Source organism: Mesoplodon bidens (genome assembly GCF_964165515.1).
Source record: "Mesoplodon bidens genome assembly, chromosome: Y".
NCBI lineage: Eukaryota > Metazoa > Chordata > Mammalia > Artiodactyla > Ziphiidae > Mesoplodon > Mesoplodon bidens.
Window position 1 is genome coordinate 52547637 of NC_138180.1, and position 18967 is coordinate 52566603.

The window sequence follows — 18967 nt, forward strand, 5'->3', positions numbered from 1 at the left end:
TAGGGGACATGCACGTCCACTTTAGACCCCCTCCAACTCACCTCCTAAAAGATACAGTCTCCGTGGAAAATTGAGTAAATGTGCAAACGGTTCATTTTTCTGGGGCGTTGCCATCCTGGATGGGAGGGAGCTGTTCTGATTTGATGAAACCCACTAACTTCCTTTGCTTTTATTTTCTTTAAGGAGGAGTGAGTTCCAACATCCGGTTACATATCTGTACTTTATTCAGTATCGGTGAATTCCTTGTTATTTCCTTTTTCTCTTTTTTTGGGAGGGTACAAGTTCGGGTCAGGCACCTGTGAGGCCAAACGAGCCCAGGCGTCGGAGTTTGGAGCACAGAAAGGTTTAGGGCAGGGTCCTGCAAGGAGACTGTGGCTTGTGTCCCCAAACCCCCGGACTCCCCGAAGGGTTTCAGCAAAGCATTTTTAATGGGAAGGTGAAGGAGGGGTGTGGGTGGTGATTTCAGACTTCCTGGTGCAGGAATCCTTTGTCCACGTAGGTCAGGTCACAGCATTCCTGTTAACCTTCAACAAAACCAATGTTATTCTCTGCTGTGCAACTTTTTCTCTCTCTATGAATGGAAACGTAGTTACACCCTTAAAGGCCGGAGCCTTGAGAAAGGGCTCTCCTGTATATTTCAGGCTATGGGCAACATTCTGAACTCAAAGCAGAAGAATACAAAGGTTAAAGTAAAAGAAACAGCCCTAATGTGGAGTCACACATGTTCTTCTCCGTTGCCCTTGGAGCTGTCTCTAATGTGCCGTGAGCTCGGTATACAGAGAGCTGTCCTTTTGCCATTTTTCCCAAGCGCTGGCCATCACCGAGGCATGAGGTCAGCGCTCCAAGTTAGACGCTGCAAACAGAACCGGGAGCGGAGCGCGTTCTAATCATAGTCTGGAAGGGACCTCTCTCCCCGCACCCTGCAAACATCGTGCCATTTGCCAAGATCTCAGTTGCCTTTCTTTTTGCGGTGCGTGGTGATCCAGAAACCAATCCAGGGGCAAGTAGCTTCCTGCTGCAGCGTTGGACCCAGAGGCTGCAGAGCTGAGTGACTTTGGCAGGAAAGGAGCAGGTGAAAGCCTTGTCATGGGCGGCTGGTAGATACCCATCTGGGACGGGGCAGCTGGCGACGCGGGTCCCAGTCACCACACGGGTCCCAGGCCCGGCTGGTGCGCTTGGGATCAGCTTACATCTGGAATTGACGGAGCCCTTTCTCTGACATCTGTCGGACAGGAGCTGACAGGTTGGAGTTGGTGTTGAACCCAGGATCAAAGACGTGCACGGTGTGGGGAAGAGAGGGTGACCGTGGAGGTGATTTGCAAGGACCCCGTGGATCTGTTTGCAGCTAGATTTCCGGGGGAAGCGTGGAAGGAATGTGCATTGCAGCTGACCTGTGTCGGGGAGATAAGGGGGGCAGAGAGGGCCCGGGTCACCTGCCCTCCTAGGGAGCTCCCTCCAGCCAGGCTGGTGTGTCCTCGCATGGATGTACGTGTGTGTGCAGGTGTACGCCCCTGGTTAGGGTTTGAATCATGCCTCCTCCCCCAAAAAACATATGTTGGAGTCCCCCCCCCCCACCAATACTGTAAACTTATTTGGAAATAGGGTCTCTGCAGATGAGTCCTCACCCAGCAGGACTGGGGGCCTAGTAAAAACGGGAAATGTGGACACAGAGATGCTGAGAAGGAGGACCCTGTGACGACACAGAGAAGACGGCCATCTACACGCCAGGGAGAGAGGCCTGGGGCAGACGTTCCCTATAGGCTGACAAAATGAGGACGTGTGCTGTACAGAGACCACCCAGGATGTGCTTGGACTTGTTGGCTGAAGCACCCCCCATCTCAGCAGAAACGCCGTCAGCTTGGATGGAAGATAAATAACGCACATGCTTCTAGTATAAGCATGTCCCGGTTATTGCATGGGCTCTACTTACACCAAAAATTGCTCATTGCTTGTTGTAAATTATATCTCTATTTCTATCTTTTCAACTGTATATGTATCTATGTATCTATCGTCTACCTACCTGAACGATCCATTTATCTATTCTCAGTCTGTTTATATCCATCTGTTATCTGTCATTTATCTGTCATCTATCAATCTATCATCTATGTATGTATGTATGTATCCAACCATCTTTATCTATCTTCTATGTATCGCTCTATGTATCTTTCTATCACCATCTTTCAAGTTATCCTGTATCTGTCTGTCTATTGATATCTATCTATGTATCTATCTATCCAGAGATTCATTTTAAGGAATTGGCTCATGTAATTATGGTGTCTAGCAGGTCCCAAATCTTCAGAGTGGGCCAGCAGGCTGGGGGAAACCCATGGAAGACTTGCAGTTTGAGTCTAAAGGCCGTCAGGAAGCAGAATTCCCTCCTCCTTGGAGAATCTCAGTCTTTGTTCTACTGAGGCCGTCAACAGATTAGACGAGGCCCACCCACACCAGAGAGGGCAACCTGCTTTCCTCAAAGCCCCTTGATTTAAATGTTCATCTCATCCAATAAAACACTGTCACGGAAACACCCAGAATAATGTCTGACCACATATCTGGACCCCATGGCCCAGCCAGTTTGGCACGTAAAATTATCCCAGGAGCTGTGATGGCCGTGCAACCATGGAGCACCTGTGATAGGATTCTTCTCTCAGCTGAAGCCAGAGGGAGACGCAGCTCCCACACCAGGCAGGGCACTCGGATTCGACAGCCTGAGACTTGGACTGTTTCTGGCTGGGCATGTCAGCTTCTTGCTTTGGAAGTCAGCTCTCCAGGAAATGTGGGGACTGGCCCACGTCTGGCCTGGGTGCCCAGCATCAGGGCGGTGGTCTCGTTCTCAGCACACATTAGAGGAATGATTCCCTTGACCTCACATCCAGTGCCTTTCGCCCGGCCATTCCTCCGCCCACCCTCCCTGGGGTGCTCCTGCCCATTTCCTCCTTTGCTGCCTGTCCTCCCACGGCTGGTTGAATCACGTGGACCCCTCTGCAATCCCAGGGTGCAGGTGACGCAGATGCAAAGACTAGCCTCTGGGATCTGGGAGGGGCAGTCTCTCTCCTGGGCATCTCTCGCTTCTTCTGGCCAATGCCCTACGCCCGATTCAGAGTCCTCTGACTGCTGTTGACCTGCAAGGAGGAAACTGTAGACCTTACTCATGTTGGAGGGGGTATGAATGCCTTCACTGGGTTTTCCCGTGGCCACTTCTCAGCAATAGACATGGGGGTAGAGGCAAGATTTTCAGACGTTGCAGGTGCTGACGGAAGCGTGTCGACATTGGATCTTTTTCACTTGACATGTCTTTTTTTTTAAAATAAATTTATTTGTTTATTATTTATTTTTGGCTGCGTCAGGTCTTTGTTGCTGTGCATAGGCTTTCTCTAGTTGTGGTGAGCGGGGGCTACTCTTCGTTGCAGTGTGTGGGCTTCTCATTGCGGTGGCTTCTCTTGTTGCGGAAAACGGGCTCTAGGCATGTGGGCTTCAGTAGTTGTGGCGCCTGGGCTCAGTAGTTGTGGCTCGCGGGCTCTAGAGCGCAGGCTCAGTAGTTGTGGTGCACGGGCTTAGTTGCTCCGCGGCATGTGGGATCTTCCCGGACCAGGGCTCGAACCCTCGTCCCCTGCATTGGCAGGCGGATTCTTAACCACTGCGCCACCAGGGAAGTCCCGACATTTCTTTTTAATGAAGTATTCCATTCCTTTCTGGGTGTGGACCGAGGGGTTTGTTTGGAAGCCTCCTTGACAGGGAAACAGAAACCCTCTCTCTGTTCTTTTCAATTCTGGCGGGAGGGACCAAGAGAATTAAGGACCTTTGTTCTTTATTTTAAAATTTAATTTAATTATTTTTTATTAGTTTTTCAAAGTGTAGTTGATTTACTATGTTGTGTTAGTTTCAGGTGTACAGCAAAGTGATTTTATATATATTATATAACATGTATAATATTGATACTTGTTATTTATATGTGTATTCCTTTTCAGATTCTTTTCCCATATAAGTTATTACAGAATATTGAGTAGAGTTCCCTGTGCTATACAGTAGGTCCTTGTTGTTTATCTGTTTTATGTATAGTCGTGTGTATATGTTAATCCCAAACTCCTAATTTATCCCTCCCTTTTCCCTTTGGTAACCATAAGTTTGTTTTCTATGTCTGTGAGTCTGTTTCTGCTTTGTAGATAGGTTCATTTGTGCCATATTTTAGATTCCACATATAAGTGATATCATATGGTATTTGCCTTTCCTTTTCTGACTTACTTCACTTAGTATGATGATCTCTAGTTGCATATATATATATGACTATCATTTTTACATAAATAAAACAGAAAATAAAATATGTAAAATATGTGAATATAAATATAAAATAAATATATTTATAAATATTATAAATATTTATATAATATATAAATACTATATAATTTATAAATCTTATAAGTAATATAAACATTATAAATATAAATAATAAATGTTATAAATATAACATGTATAACTAATACATATTTGTATAGTATAATATGTAAACATAAATATACAATATTTAATATTCATACATATTACTTATATTAACAAATATTTATGTTAAAATAAAAGTATCATTTATTTATTTTCATAGTCTTTTATCATTAAATAATACATCCTATTTGCTATTATTTACTTTTCTTGTTTACTTATTTTACATTATTAAATATTTTTAATGTATTAAATATATTAAACATTTAAATATATTAAAAGAAATATAGGGGGCCTCCCTGGTGGCGCAATGGTTGAGAGCCCGCCTGCCGATGCAGGGGACACGGGTTCGTGCCCCGGTCCGGGAAGATCCCACATGCCGCGGAGCAGCTAGGCCCGTGAGCCATGGCCGCTGAGTCTGCGCGTCCGGAGTCTGTGCTCCACAACGGGAGAGGCCACGGCGGTGACAGGCCCGCGTACTGCCAAAAAAAAGAAAGAGCATTCAATAAAATAAATATGTAAAATATGTAACATTTAAAATATATAAACGTAATTTTACCTAGGATAAGACTATAGCTTAGATACTATTTACAAATATCTAAACAGAAACAAACATGTCATTTATATTTATATAAGAATATATTTTACACATATATTTTTATTTCTTTTTTTTCCTTAGCGGTGGTGTGAAAAAACTTCTGGGCAGCAAGTGTGTTGTATGTAGGTTGCGAAAGTCTGGGGACCTGTGTTGTAATCTACTTTGTCTTAACTGTTCAGTTTCCCCCGTAACCTCGCTTTGAGATGAAAGTTCAGGCTGCTGATGAGGCTTCTGTGGTCGTCCTTTGGTTTTTCTCTTTTTTTTTGGCCCTGCCGCGTGGCTTGCGGGATCTTAGTTCCCCGACCAGGGATTGAACCCAGGCCCCTGGCAGTGAGAGCCCCAAGTCCTAACCACTGGACCACCAGGGACTTCCCCGTCCTTTGCCTCTTCTGTGTAACACTGGGAGCTGTAAGATGTCCCCTGCAGCCCAAGACCCCAGTGTGCACCTGTGCTCACGGCACACAGTCGGCGCAGCACAGTGCTCCACACGCGTTCAGAACCTGCTGGTCTGCGTTTTCAGGAGGGCAGATGGATGCCAGGGGGACAAGAAAAGTTGAGTTGGGTCCTCCCTAAGGCTCCCCGCCCTGCAGCGCGGTGCTGGGTCCCTTCTCTGGAAACGCCAGGAGCCTAGGAAAATAGCTGTTGTATTAATCCGGCTCACCTGCCCAGGAACTAAACCCACACGCGGTTGGAATCCCTTTAGTAGAATCAAGCCTGGGTGTCTGGGAACTTTGTGGGGCGCCCGAAGGGCTCATTTGGGGTTCCCGCGAAGGACGTGCTCTTTCTGATGGATGCGGTGACGGGACATATTCTCGGGGCGGGGACAGGAGGAGTGGTGGTCCTCCCCGCCTCCCGGGAGATATCGGTGCCCCTGCATCCCTCTTGGGGCTTTTCTTTGTAGGGTTGTTGCTTCATGTTATGGGCAGCGACGCCTTACTGCCCTGGTGGACAACAGGTTGTCCCCATTTATTAGAAGGATTTTCTAACAAGTGGATTAAACCTGACTCCTGGCCAACAGGTGGAATTATCCCCTGAGCTTGGACCGCTCGGGGCTGCTCAGTGTTCCCTGTGTGATGGTGGAGACCCAGGATGGGCTAGGATACCCCATGGTGGGGGTGAAGTATGCCCTACTGTATGCAGGTATGGCAGGAGGTTTATCCATCCTTCTCTACGGAGAGACAGGTGCTGCCCTGAGGAACCTTGGCTTTACGTTGGCAACTGGCCTTGTCTCTCCACGGCAGATTCCTGGAAGTGATTTTTCGAGATCAAACGCTAGAAGCACATATAAGTGCACTAGATATTACCCAGTTTCCCCTGATGGGGACTGTGCTGTTCTGCACTCCTACCCACGCTGTAGGTGAGAGAAATGAGGATGTTGAAGTCTTTGAACTTCCGCCAACCTGATGGGTGACATGGTATCTCGCAGTTTTCGTTAGCTATTAACATTTCTCTTATTAGGTGTAAACTTGGGCATGTGTGTGTTTGTTTTTTTTTTTAAGAAGATGTTGGGGGTAGGAGTTAATTAATTAATTAATTTATTTATTTTTGCTGTGTTGGGTCTTCACTTCTGTGCAAGGGCTTTCTCTAGTTGTGGCAAGCGGGGGCCGCTCTTCATCGCGGTGCATGGGCCTCTCACTATCGCGGCCTCTCTTGTTGCGGAGCAGAGGCTCCAGACGCGCAGGCTCAGTAGTTGTGGCTCACGGGCCTAGTTGCTCCGCGGCATGTGGGATCCTCCCAGACCAGGGCTCGAACCCGTGTACCCTGCATTGGCAGGCAGATTTTCAACCACTGCGCCACCATGGAAGTCTGGGCATGTGTTTTTAAGGGCCATTTCAGTATGGTTTTTTTTTTTTTTTGCGGTACGCGGGCCTCTCACTGTTGTGGCCTCTCCCGTTGTGGAACACAGGCTCTGGACGCGCAGGCTCAGCGGCCATGGCTCACGGGCCCAGCCGGTCCGCAGCATGTGGGATCTTCCCGGACCGGGGCACGAACCCGTGTCCCCTGCATCGGCAGGCGGACTCTCAACCACTGTGCCACCAGGGAAGCCCCTTTTCAGTATGTTTTTATATCAACAAGTGCTTTTGCCCTTCTCTGTAGCGTTTTTTCTTCTTCTTCTTCTTGATTTTTAAGAACTCTTTACATACTCGGAAAATAGCCCTTTGAATGTGACTTTGCTTATGGTGTTGTTTTAATTTTAATTTTTTGGTAGGATTTTTTTTCTTCTTCTTTTTTTTGGGCCACACCTCGTGGCTTGTGGGATCTTAGTTCCCAAACAGAGATGGAACACACGCCCCCTGCATTGGGAGCATGGACTGTTAACCACTGGACCGCCAGGCAAGTCCTTATGGTGTTCGTTTTTTTTTTTTAAACTGTGTACACTTTTTTTAGGAGTGAAATTGGTCTATTTATTCTTCTCAATATTGAGTTAGAATTAGGAAGGCATTTCCTACTCTGAGGTTGAGAATAGATTTGTCCCTGCCTTCTTCGAATATTTTCATTGTTTAGCTTTTTTCCTCTTGGAGTTCATTTTGATGTGTCCTGGGAGGTATGGATCTCATTTCATCTGTTTTCAAAGGTCTTTTTAGATGTCCCCACACCATTTATTAAAAAGTTTATCTTTTCTAGACAACAAACTAGTGGTTACCAGTGGGGAGAGGGAAAGGGGGAAGGGAGAGATAGGGGTAGGGGATTAAGAGGTACAAACTGCTGTGTATGCAATAAATAAGCTACTGGGACTTCCCTGGTGGTCCAGTGGATAAGACTCCACACTTCCACTGCAGGGGGCATGGGTTCCATCCCTGGTTGGGGAACTAAGATCTTGCATGCTGTGTGGCACAGTCAAAAAAAAAAAAGGAGAGCTACAAGGATATATTGTACAGCACAGGGAATACAGCCAATATTTAATAATAATTATAAATGGAGTATAACCTTAAGATATTGTGAATCACTGTGTTGTACACCTGAAACTTATAAAATATTGTATAGCAACTCTACTTCAATAAAAAACGTGTAAAAAAAATGAAATAAAGGAGACAGGGAAAATACAAAATTCATCTTTGCCACCTTGATCCTATAGTTAAAGCTCCTAGGACTAGCCAGTTCCTACAGGTAGCAAATAACTGACCTGTAAACTTGCTTCTCAAATACAAAGCTACCCATCCAGATCCACACCCCACCCCCTTCTCTAAGGGGCTCCCATACTCTGGGCCACCATCCACCTGCCCTCATCCCCCCCAGGGCAGGTACCAGACAACAAGGACAGTCCCTGCAGCCAGGACCCGATGAAGTTATTCACACCAGCCCATCCTAACCCCGCCTCACCTGTTCCTTCCTGCAAAAATCACAGTAAAGCCTCTTGTCTGGTTTCCCCCTTTCCCTTTGCCTCCTGACCAACCCTGGTGCTTCCCCGTGTAACCCTGCATGGTGTGCTGTGCCCCCTCCTCTTGGGAACTGAGAGAGATCAACCGTCTTTTCAGTATTGGTCGTCTCCTGACCTGTTGGCCTCACCCCATACTTGAATAATAATAAAACCTACACTTTATCCTTTCTTCCTTCCTCCCTCCCTCCCTCTCTCTTTCTTTCTTTCTTCTTTTTTAGTTTTACATCATAATATACCCTTTTTATTTTGGTCACACAACGCACAGTACAATTTTAAAATGGAGTCAAAAAGAGAAGTCTAAGTTTAGTAAAGCATTATTTCATCTTGTATAATAACATGTTATTGACACTTTGGGTAGTTTAAGATTTTATTAGACACAGTAAATTTTATTTTATTGACGTATAGTTGATTTACAACGTGTTTATTTCCGCTGTACAACAAAGTGTTTCCATTATACATACATATACATTCTTTTCCATATTCTTTTCCATGATGGTTTATCCCAGGATATTGAATAGAGTTCCCTGGGCTCTCCATAGGACTTGTTGTTTATGCATCCTATATATAATAGTTTCCATCTACTAACCCCAAACTCCCAGCCCTTCCCTCCCCCAAGCCCTGCCCCATTGGCAACCACAAGTCTGTTCTCTGTGTGTGTGTCAGAAACAGTCAATTTTACACCATCATGTAAACGTATATTCTCATATGTTTGCATACGTGTAGGTTCATGCAAAGGTACATGGTTAAAGGAGTCATCGTGTTCTCTGTTTTTATAAGATACTCTATATTCTCATGTGGTCTTCAGACTTTGTAGAAAACAATGGGCCGTCCCTCCATAACAAGCAATTTCCTAACTAAATTTGAGAAAATGAGTACAAGTATAGAATCTACACTTTACAACACAACCAACACGGTCCGAGAGGATTAACCTAGGACTCTCACCCACAGCCGTCAATGATAGACGCTACGTGGAGCTCTCTGCAGATCATTTTGGCAGCGTTAATTCCTGCAAAGGTATCATCGGGGACCGAGCAAGGATTTATCAGGTGGCTTTACCAGGCTGTCCTCATTCAGGGCAGCTGCACTGTATTACACTCATGCATCCCGAGCCTGTAGGAATTCAGAAGAGCAAAACCACAAATACCGAACCACAACTCCCGTTGGCATTGTGCCCTCTTTTGCGACTTCATTCTCATCAACGTGTGCTTGCTTCTAAACCTTTACCTCGGTTTCTTTTTCTTTTCTCCTGCAGTTTTCCCCCTACAACTCGAGCGTGTTGCTATAGTGACCGGCGGGACCGATGGAATTGGATATTCGACCGCGAAGCATCTGGCCAAACTGGGCATGCACGTTATCATAGGTGATGATTCCCTTCTACAACTCCTTGTATCTTAGAGCGAGCGGGAGATATGCAGCTGCTTGCTTCTACGTGTATGGAAATATTGATGTGCTTCCAGATCCAAGTGCAGGAGGCGTAAGGGTGAATACTCAAAAACTGAAAGAGACAGGAAATTGTGTTGCGCTTTTTTTTTGGACAGGAGTCGAGGTTCTGCTGTGATATGGATCATATATTTTTTTTCCTGTATGATTCACTGCAGTAAACAGCAATAAGTGTGAATTAGTTTGCCAGACCTCTCCTAAAAAATCCTATGACAATCTGGGTGGATTAAACAGCAAACATTTTTCCTGTCCCAGTCCTCGTGGCTGGAATCTGAGATCCAGGTGTGGGCAGGGCTGGTCCCTCCCGAGACCTCTCTCCTGGGTGTGTAGACAGCCGTCTTCTCCGTGTGTCCTCACGTGGTCGTCCCTCTGTGTGCGTCTATGTCCTGATCTCCTCTTCTTATAAGGACACCAGTTCTATGGGATCAGGGCCCACCCTAGTGGGTGGACCTCATTTTACCTTCATCCCCTCTTTAAAGACCCCATCTCCAAATACAGCCACACTCTGAGGTCCTGGGGGTCAGGGCTGCAACATAGGATGTTGCGATGTCATGATTTAGCTCCCAGCAGAATCTGAACAGCTTCTGCATTTCAGATTCTGAGCCGAAACTCTCTGTGTTTGCCTTCTTCTTTCTGAAACTTTCTAATGGCTTATTTCCGTCCCTAAATCCTCTTTGAAAATGAAGGGACTTTCTTCTGCTAGGAAAGTGAAGATGGTTCAAGTGAGCTCATTTTACATTTGCGAACATGCCCATTCAGTTGGAGGTAGAAGTTTAAATCAGCTGGAAAAAATGATATGGGGAGATGAGCTTTGAAAAAACGCCGTAATATTTATCATGCTTCTCCCGACATCATCTGGATTCAGTTAATCCCTTTTATGGTGGCTGTTTTTATGAAAATTGTACTGCAGGTCTGGTTTTAGGTGTTAGGAATTGCTTTTCACTTCAGTCTTTCTAAAATATTGACCACGGCCCTTCATTCATTCATTATCGATTCATTTCTTCCTTTCTCCTGTTTCTCCTCCATCGTGGGTTGAAGGATGACTTCAGCTCAGACACAGCACTTGGGGCTGTGGGTTTAAACACATGTGCATCTTGCTCCTTGGTGGGGCTGTCCATAAGTTCCATCCACAGCCAGATTCCCCCTTTTCTGCTCCCTGAATACCTTCACATCTAGTGACGCCTCAGTGCACAAACTGAAATCTATCATAGTATCAACCAATTGTATTGAAATGCAGGTATAAAAGTATATAAGGAAAAAAACTGCCACATAATTATACACATTATGTCTTTCTACAACGAATAATATGATCTTCTATGAGCTTAGTAACCCCTCCGATTTGGAGCTGTGAGGATCTTTTTTTTTCTTTTTTCCATTGGTTGCGCCGGGTCTTAGTTGCGGCAGGCAGGCTCCTTCGTTGCAGCAGTTGGGCTCCTTAGTTGCGGCATGCGTGTGGGATTTAGTTCTCTGACCGGGGATCGAACCCGGGCCCCCCGCATTGGGAGCATGGAGTCTTAACTACTGCGCCACCAGGGAAGTCCTGCTCTGAGGATCTTAAACCTTATTTCAAGACATCTTCAAGAACTGAACCCTGATAGGAGAATGTGATTTCTGTCGGTGGCCAAGCCGTAGATCCTGTCCATCCTGTCCTGTTTGTCTTGTCCACATTCCCTTGGAGGCCGGTCATGATGATGATGTCCATTCTTCCCCGTCGAAACTCACAGATGCCCTGAGTCCCACGTGGGACATCTCCAGGGGTCCCGTGTAGCCCTCTGCTCTTGGAGGGGTGGGGCTTACCTGGGCACACACAGCTCTCCCCTTATGCCCTTACATTTGAACTGTTTTTTTGCTTTTGCAAAACCTGACGGCACCATGAAAATTTCTTCCATTTCATGGCCTGTCACATGTTCCACTCTCTTTTCAAAGACTGCAGTTTCTTATGGTGATTCCCGTTTTCACATAACCATCTTTCTCTCATGTATGATGGGGTCTGTGGAATGGCCCACATTTGTCTCGCTTTGGGAGCAGTAAGTCACTTCTTGGTCTACTTCACTGTTCTTTGTCCCCATCGAAGGGTTCTTTCCATCAGGAATATGGCTAAGGCCCATTCTCTGTTTTCTTTTGTGTGTGTGTGCTTTCTTTTTCTTTTTTTCCCCCCCTCTTTCAATAAGTCTTTTTAAAAAAAATTTATTGGAATATAGTTGCTTTACACTGCTGTGTTAGTTTCTGCTGTACAGCAAAGTGAATCAGCTATGCATATATATCTATCCTCTCTTTTTTGGATTCCCTTCCCATTTAGGTCACCAGAGAGCACCAAGTAGAGTTCCCTGTGCTCTACAGTAGGTTCTCATTCGTTAGCTATTTTATACATAGTCGTGTATAGATGTCCATCCCAATCTCTCAATTCATCCCAGCTCCCTGCCTTCCCCCCCGGGTTAAGTCCTATTCTTTTGATAGATGTGGACATATTAAAAGTTTCTGAACTTGAAATTACCAACTTTATCACTATCCATAACTCCCCTTAGATGAAGATGGGTTGGTTGCAGACCAGGAGGTCTTGTGGGAGAGGGGATGCATCTGAGGATGTATACCTGGAGCTCCTTTATCAACTTGAGCACCTCTGTGATCTGTTTATGTCTCTCTGGGGCCTGAGAATGTCAAGGATGTAGGATGTGGGAGCAGACCTCAAGGCTGCAGGGAGGCCGTGAGATGGTGCTGGACTCTAACCCCCTGGTTTGTTGACTTTCCATGGTGGGGCAGCCTCTGTTGTCTCACTAGAGACATGACAAGCCTCCCATGTCTTGGATTTCTGCCAATATTTGGAAGACTTGGTCAAAGTGATGTCAGCTGTTGAAAAGGAAGAGCCATACATCCCCTCTGAGGACCGGCTGGACCTGGGCTAGTGGTGGAAAGATGCTGGTGGAGCAAATCCAGGAGGAACTTTCCAGTCTGAGCAAAGATGGGAGGCTGGCGTCCAGGGCTGGTGTCTCTGCCCCTGGGGTCCCTCCACCACAGACATCTTCACCTTCTTAATTCCTAGTGAAACTAGGTGATGTTGGATGACAGAGAAATAAAAAGAGCCCCATTTCTGTGCTTTTTGCCTCAGTGTGGTGGTTTTGCTCATGAGGAAGTCTAGAGGGTTAGGTCACGAGGAGATGTAGAGGGAAGGTCAGGAGAAGGTCTGAATGGAAGGTCAGGAGAAGGTCAGGAGAAGGTCTGAATGGGAAGGACTGAATGGGAAGGTCAGGAGAAAGTCTGAATGGGAAGGTCTGAATGGGAAGGTCAGGAGAAGGTCTGAATGGAAGGACTGAATGGGAAGGACTGAATGGGAAGGTCAGGAGAAAGTCTGAATGGGAAGGTCTGAATGGGAAGGTCTGAATGGGAAGGTCAGGAGAAGGTCTGAATGGAAGGACTGAATGAGAAGGTCAGGAGAAGGTCTGAATGGAAGATCAGGAGAAGGTCTGAATGGAAGGACTGAATGGGAAGGTCAGGAGAAGGTCTGAATGGGAAGGACTGAATGGGAAGGTCAGGAGAAGGTCTGAATGGAAGGTCAGGAGAAGGTCTGAATGGGAAGGTCAGGAGGAGGTCTGAATGGGAAGGTCAGGAGAAAGTCTGAATGGGAAGGTCTGGGAAGGTCAGGAGAAGGTCTGAATGGAAGGACTGAATGGGAAGGTCAGGAGGAGGTGTGAATGGAAGGACTGAATGGGAAGGTCAGGAGGAGGTCTGAATGGGAAGGTCAGGAGGAGGTCTGAATGGGAAGGTCAGGAGGAGGTCTGAATGGAAGGTCAGGAGGAGGTCTGAATGGAAGGACTGAATGGGAAGGTCAGGAGAAGGACTGAATGGAAGGTCAGGAGAAGTTCTGAATGGGAAGGACTGAATGGGAACGTCCCTAGAAGGTCTGAATGGAAGGTCAGGAGAAGGTCTGAATGGAAGGTCAGGAGAAGGTCTGAATGGGAAGGTCTGGAGGAAGACTGAATGGGAACGTCAGGAGGAAGTCTGAATGGGAAGGTCAGGAGGAGGTCTGAATGGGAAGGTCAAGAGGATGTCCAGTTGGGAATGTGAGGATGAGGTCTGGTTGGGAAGGTCAGGATGAGGTCTAGCTGGGTGCTGAGTATGCACTGCAGACACGGGCACTGAGCATATGTGAGCAAGCCTGGGCACCCATGCATTTGAGGGCTGGAGCCCTGAGTGGTATCAGTCACCTCCTTTAGGTGATGTTTCTTGAGCATCAGGTATGGTATCCGTCAGCACCAATTTCCTACTTTTCTCGAGTTAGAGACTAGGCAGCACGTCCTTACCCACTTGTGTCTCCTTTTCCTACTAACGTTCTGATGTCCCTGTTTGAACTTTCCCCGAGGGACACAGTTCTGACCCTCCCTGTCAATCCAGTCACATAGGGCGTCTCACTGCGTCTGTGTGTCTTTGAGGGGATAGTTGAATATATCCTGAGAGGGACAGTTTTTCTTCTTACAGGACAGCTGGAGACAAGGTCACTTAATGAAACATTATCATTGGTCAGCATGCATTTTTCTGTTAAACACAGATTAAGAGATGGGTTTAATCAATTCCACACTCTCAGTCCCGAAGCCATGAATATTGAAAGAATAATCAATTACTTGCTGAAGAATTGAAGTGATAATCTGGGTCCCAGTCCAGGCCATTAGTGTTGCTAAGCATGCATGAATTATTCAGTTTCCCATCTGTTCACAGTATCTTAGTTCCTACTGTTTCAAAATACTCTTTTGGTGGAGGATCCTTCTTTATTCATAATTCTTAATAAGCGGTCATCTAAGGTTTAGACCAGGGGTTGGTACGTTTTTTTCTGCTATAGGCTGGATGATAACTATTATCGTAGGTCTCTCGTGATGCTGAGCTCTGCCCTTACAGCAGGAAAGCAGCAATGGCCAATACTTAAAGTGCATGGCTGTTTAAGCGATGGGCCAGATTTGGCCCCAGGTCCATAGTGTGCTGGCCCTAATTTGGGTTCAGTATCTTTTTTTTTTTTTTTTTAAACAAGTGGCAGTTCTGTTGCTTCTTGCAGATATTTACAATCTGGTGGCTAGGGTGCTGTCTTCAGGGAGCGGACCTGGATATGAGAGGTTGTCCTTCCCACTCGACTTGGTGCCCCTGAAACCTTGCACTGCAGCACGTATAAAACCTCACCCCTGCTGCACGAAGACTGAGCGGAAGGCAGACCCACTGCGGTTGAGCCCTGCTTGTGTCGTGGCGGAGTGTTTCCTGGTATGCAGCCGTCACTCCGGAGATGTATGGGCAGCATTGGCGGCTGTGTAGGGTCAAGCATCCCATATCCAGCCCATAGGAGGCAGGTACTGAAGATGACCCTTGCCCCCAAAGTGCCTGTCCGTCCCTCCCATACAATCCAGCCCTGACTACATGAATATTTTTTTGTTTGATTTCTTTTTAATTTTTTAAATTTCTGTTTTCTGTTGGAGCATAGTTGATTTACAGTGTTGTGTTAGTTTCAGGTGTACGGCAGAGTGAATCAGTTATACGTGGACATATATCCACTGTTTTTTAGATTCTTTCCCCATAGAGGTCATTACAGAGTACTGAGTAGAGTTCCCTGTGCTCTACGGTAGGTCCTTGTTGGTTATCTATTTTATATCTAGCAGTGTGTATAAGTCAATCCCAAACTCCAAATTTATCACTCCCCCCTGGCAACCACAAGTTCGTTCTCTAAGTCTGTGAGTCTGATTCCGTTTTGTAAATAAGTTCATATGTATCAGTTTTGTTTAGATTCCGCATAGAGCCGATATCATAGGATATTTGCCTGATTGCCTGAACATGCAGTGAGCTGCCCGTCGGGGGACGCTGCTGGCCGTGGCCAGTTTGTCCTGCTGTTCCATCGCTTCTCCCCAGCCCACCCTCAGCTTTCTTTCTTTCTCTGGACACTTATGTCTTTCTGAGTTCATTTGAGCTTCTGCTACGCCAGCCCTTGATGCCAGCATGGTCTCAGGCTGGAGGGTAGCCGGCAGCAGATGGTGTTTTAATGTTTAAAAGTTGCACAAGTTTCAGAAACAAGCTCATACATGTCTGCAGCCCTCACTTACCCATGAATTCTTTTTTTTTTTTTTTTTTTTGGTCTTTGATGCCCGGAACATTTAGGGATGGAAGACATGCCTTCTTTGCCATCCTGCCCCTGCACTCCCGCAGTGCAGGAAGGCTCTCCCATCAAAAACACGTAATAACCGCGTAATGTTTATTTCTTTAAGGAGCTGGAGGTGCAAATGACTTTTGCAGCTGCATCTTGATGTCTGCAGCTTTGAACTTCTCCGAGGCGGTGACAGTTTCTATATTCCTTTTCGTTCACCCCCAGAGATGTCCTTTGCCACGTTTATCTTCAGCAGGGGGCATTTCTGATTCCCCCTGGGTTCACCACTTCTCCTCTCTTATATGTTTGTTACAGATAAACCCTTTGCTGTAAACATTTTTTTTGTTTGTTTTGTTTTGGAAAGGGCATTGCCTAGATTCATTTGGGGACACTTGTCAGTGACACAGAGCACATAATACAGAGGAAAATAGTAGGGAATTCTATTAGAGTGTGTACGTGAAACCACGGGTACGTAAACAGCATGCAGAAATGCTTGATAAAAGGATTGCTTGGTAGTGTATTTTCACGGAGACCTCAATAGGCTTTGACCCGAGAGAACCAGCATCTTGCCAGTAGGGGCTGGCTGCAGGTGGGAGGGTGATGTGGGCTGGACCTGCCCCTCCCAGGCCCCTCAGCGGTGTCCTCATGCCCCCTGTTGGTTCTCTGGGCATCAGGGCTCCATGCCCACCCCTGTGTTCACAGGTGCCAGCTGTGGCCTCCCTGTTGAAGGCCCCCTGTGACTCAGCCCCCAGGGAGTTTCAGGTGTGGCTTCTCCTGCACAGGGTCAGAGGTGCTGCTTGAGGCCGGCTCCTTAATAAGGGATGCTGCCTGGGAAGCAGGCTGGCCTGGCTTCTCCCCACCCTGAGCAGCAGCTACATCAGGCCCCCCTTAAAATGAGGGCTGTCTGCTCACAGATGTAGGGAAAAACAGCCCCCCTGCCCTGCAGGCTCTACCGTCATGGTCAGCACAGATTCACCTACTCAGGCATTAAAGAAACCTTCTCCACTTTCTCTCGCCCCAAATTTCAACTGGGACACCCTCATCCGACACAAAAGACCCATCGGCACCCTTCTAAGCAAACGTTCCTGGAATTGCACCTGCTGATTTTACGGAGTCACGGGTAACGGCAGGAGACGTCTCGAGCTCATGGTGGGAATGTCCCGCGATGTTTTATTATTTTTTATTTTATTTTTGGCCATGCCACGCGGCTTGCGGGATCTTAGTTCCCCGACCAGGGATGGAACCCAGAGCCTCGGCAGTGGAAGGGCAGAGTCCTAACCACTGGACCTCCCGGGAAGTCCCCCGTGATGGTTCTTATAGCTCAAGCCACTGTGAACAGAGCGGTCGCCTGGACCAAAAGTCTCGAAAGTTCTATGTCTAGTCTGACATTTCTGCTGACAGTTTCATGCGCATGCTCTTGGTGTCCCCGTGGTCCTGATGCCACTAGATGCTTCGTGTCCTTGGAATTAGTGAAAAGTAACATGTCCCAGAAATGCATTCTTTTGACCAATCCACCTAAAGAAAATGCATCTTCAATGGATACGCTGAATCCGCTACAGTTGCTCCGATGGCCAAATTCAATGCCAGGACGGAAGGAGACACTTAGTGTGTTGTAGGGCTGTGTTTCCTGTCTCAGGAAAACATTGTTTCACATGGGGTAGTTTCCTTACCCTGAATTGTATCTCTTCTTTTCCTTGTAGGCGGAAATAACGAAGGGAAAGCGGAAGAAGCTGTGAGGAAGATAAAAGAAGAAACCCTCAATGACAGAGGTACTCTCCTGCCCGGTGGACAGACGGCTCTTCTGCTTGGTCTGGGGGCTGCAGACCCTGGCGTGGGCTCAGGGACCCGGATGGTGGAAGTGGCTTTGGGCAGCGGTGTCTCTGATTCTTGGGCTTTTCTCTGGGGGGGCTTTTGTCCTCCTTGGGGAGTGGAAGGTGGCAGCAAGCGTGCTGCTACGGCGGCACCTGCTGGGGAGGGCGTTCCTTGTGAAACTGGGACCCGTTTTCATTCCGTGTCGCTCTCCAGGGCCCTCTGAGGCCCGTGTTCACTCAGGAACCGTTGGATGTACCCTCCGGCAGGTACACCTACTTTTCTCGGGTTCTTGAGGGGAAGATGCACCAAACAGGACCCTGCCGGGTCTCACGGGGATCAGCGCTGCCCCGTGGTGCATCCCCGGGGCCTTCTCTACCCATTGAATCTGGGGAATACACACACGGCCCTCACATCTTTCCTGATCCCAGCGCTCTCTGGTGCTTTCTGAGCCCAAGCCTGGTGCCTTATGTTTAAAAAAAGCACATGCAGGTCACTTTCTTGGCCACCAGAGCCAGGGTGTTTTAAGCATCACCCAGAAGCTGAGGATTCCCATCTGTGGGCAGATTGCAATTCCTGAGAGACACATGAAAACCCCGGATGGACGGATAAGCCTTATCTGTCCCTTTGTGTCAAGACTCCCACTTGTGGGTGTTCAAGGTGACCGTCCGGCCCTCTGCCCAAGGCTGGGACATGTTGACATTCCCAGTGTCTCCCCTGCCCTCGTGGCAGGATGCCTTTGATCTTTTTCCTTTTTTCTTTTTTTAATGGGGGTAGAGTTGTTTTACAATGTTGCGTTAGTTTCTGCTGTACCGCCAAGTGGAGTTCCCTGTGCTCTAGGCAGGTTCTCATCAGGTATCTACTAGGATGCCTTTGATCTTGAGAGAGACACAGAGGGGCTTCCGCAGCTCCTGCAGACAGAGGCGCTGCTTCTCTCCATCACCTGCCCCGGGGCAGAAGTGGTCCACTGTCGTGACAGCCGATCGTGACACCCCCGTCCCTAGTTTGCAGTGGCTCAGGGAGCCGCTCTCTCCAACGCCTTGGTTTCCACCCAGCGTGTATTTCCCGGGCATCTAGCAGTAGCATCACCAGGGGCAGGTGGTTAGAAGGGCTGATTTCCAGCCCTGAGCACGGGAGCTTCTGCAGGCGTGACCGGGAACCTGCATTTTCCCACACCCTCCCCGGGAATCCCCCTGCA

At 47.3% G+C, this 18967-nt stretch overlaps 1 protein-coding gene across 1 annotated transcript in view; it reads left to right on the forward strand.

Annotated features, from left to right (window-relative positions):
* LOC308609624 (polyprenol dehydrogenase-like) overlaps positions 1-18967 on the forward strand; it is a 187994-nt gene that overhangs the window by 23591 nt on the left and 145436 nt on the right. The window contains exons 2-3 of the mRNA XM_081223357.1: positions 9661-9768; positions 17661-17729. Coding sequence (XP_081079483.1) covers positions 9661-9768; positions 17661-17729 — 177 coding nt within the window. The remainder of the gene's footprint in view (positions 1-9660; positions 9769-17660; positions 17730-18967) is intronic.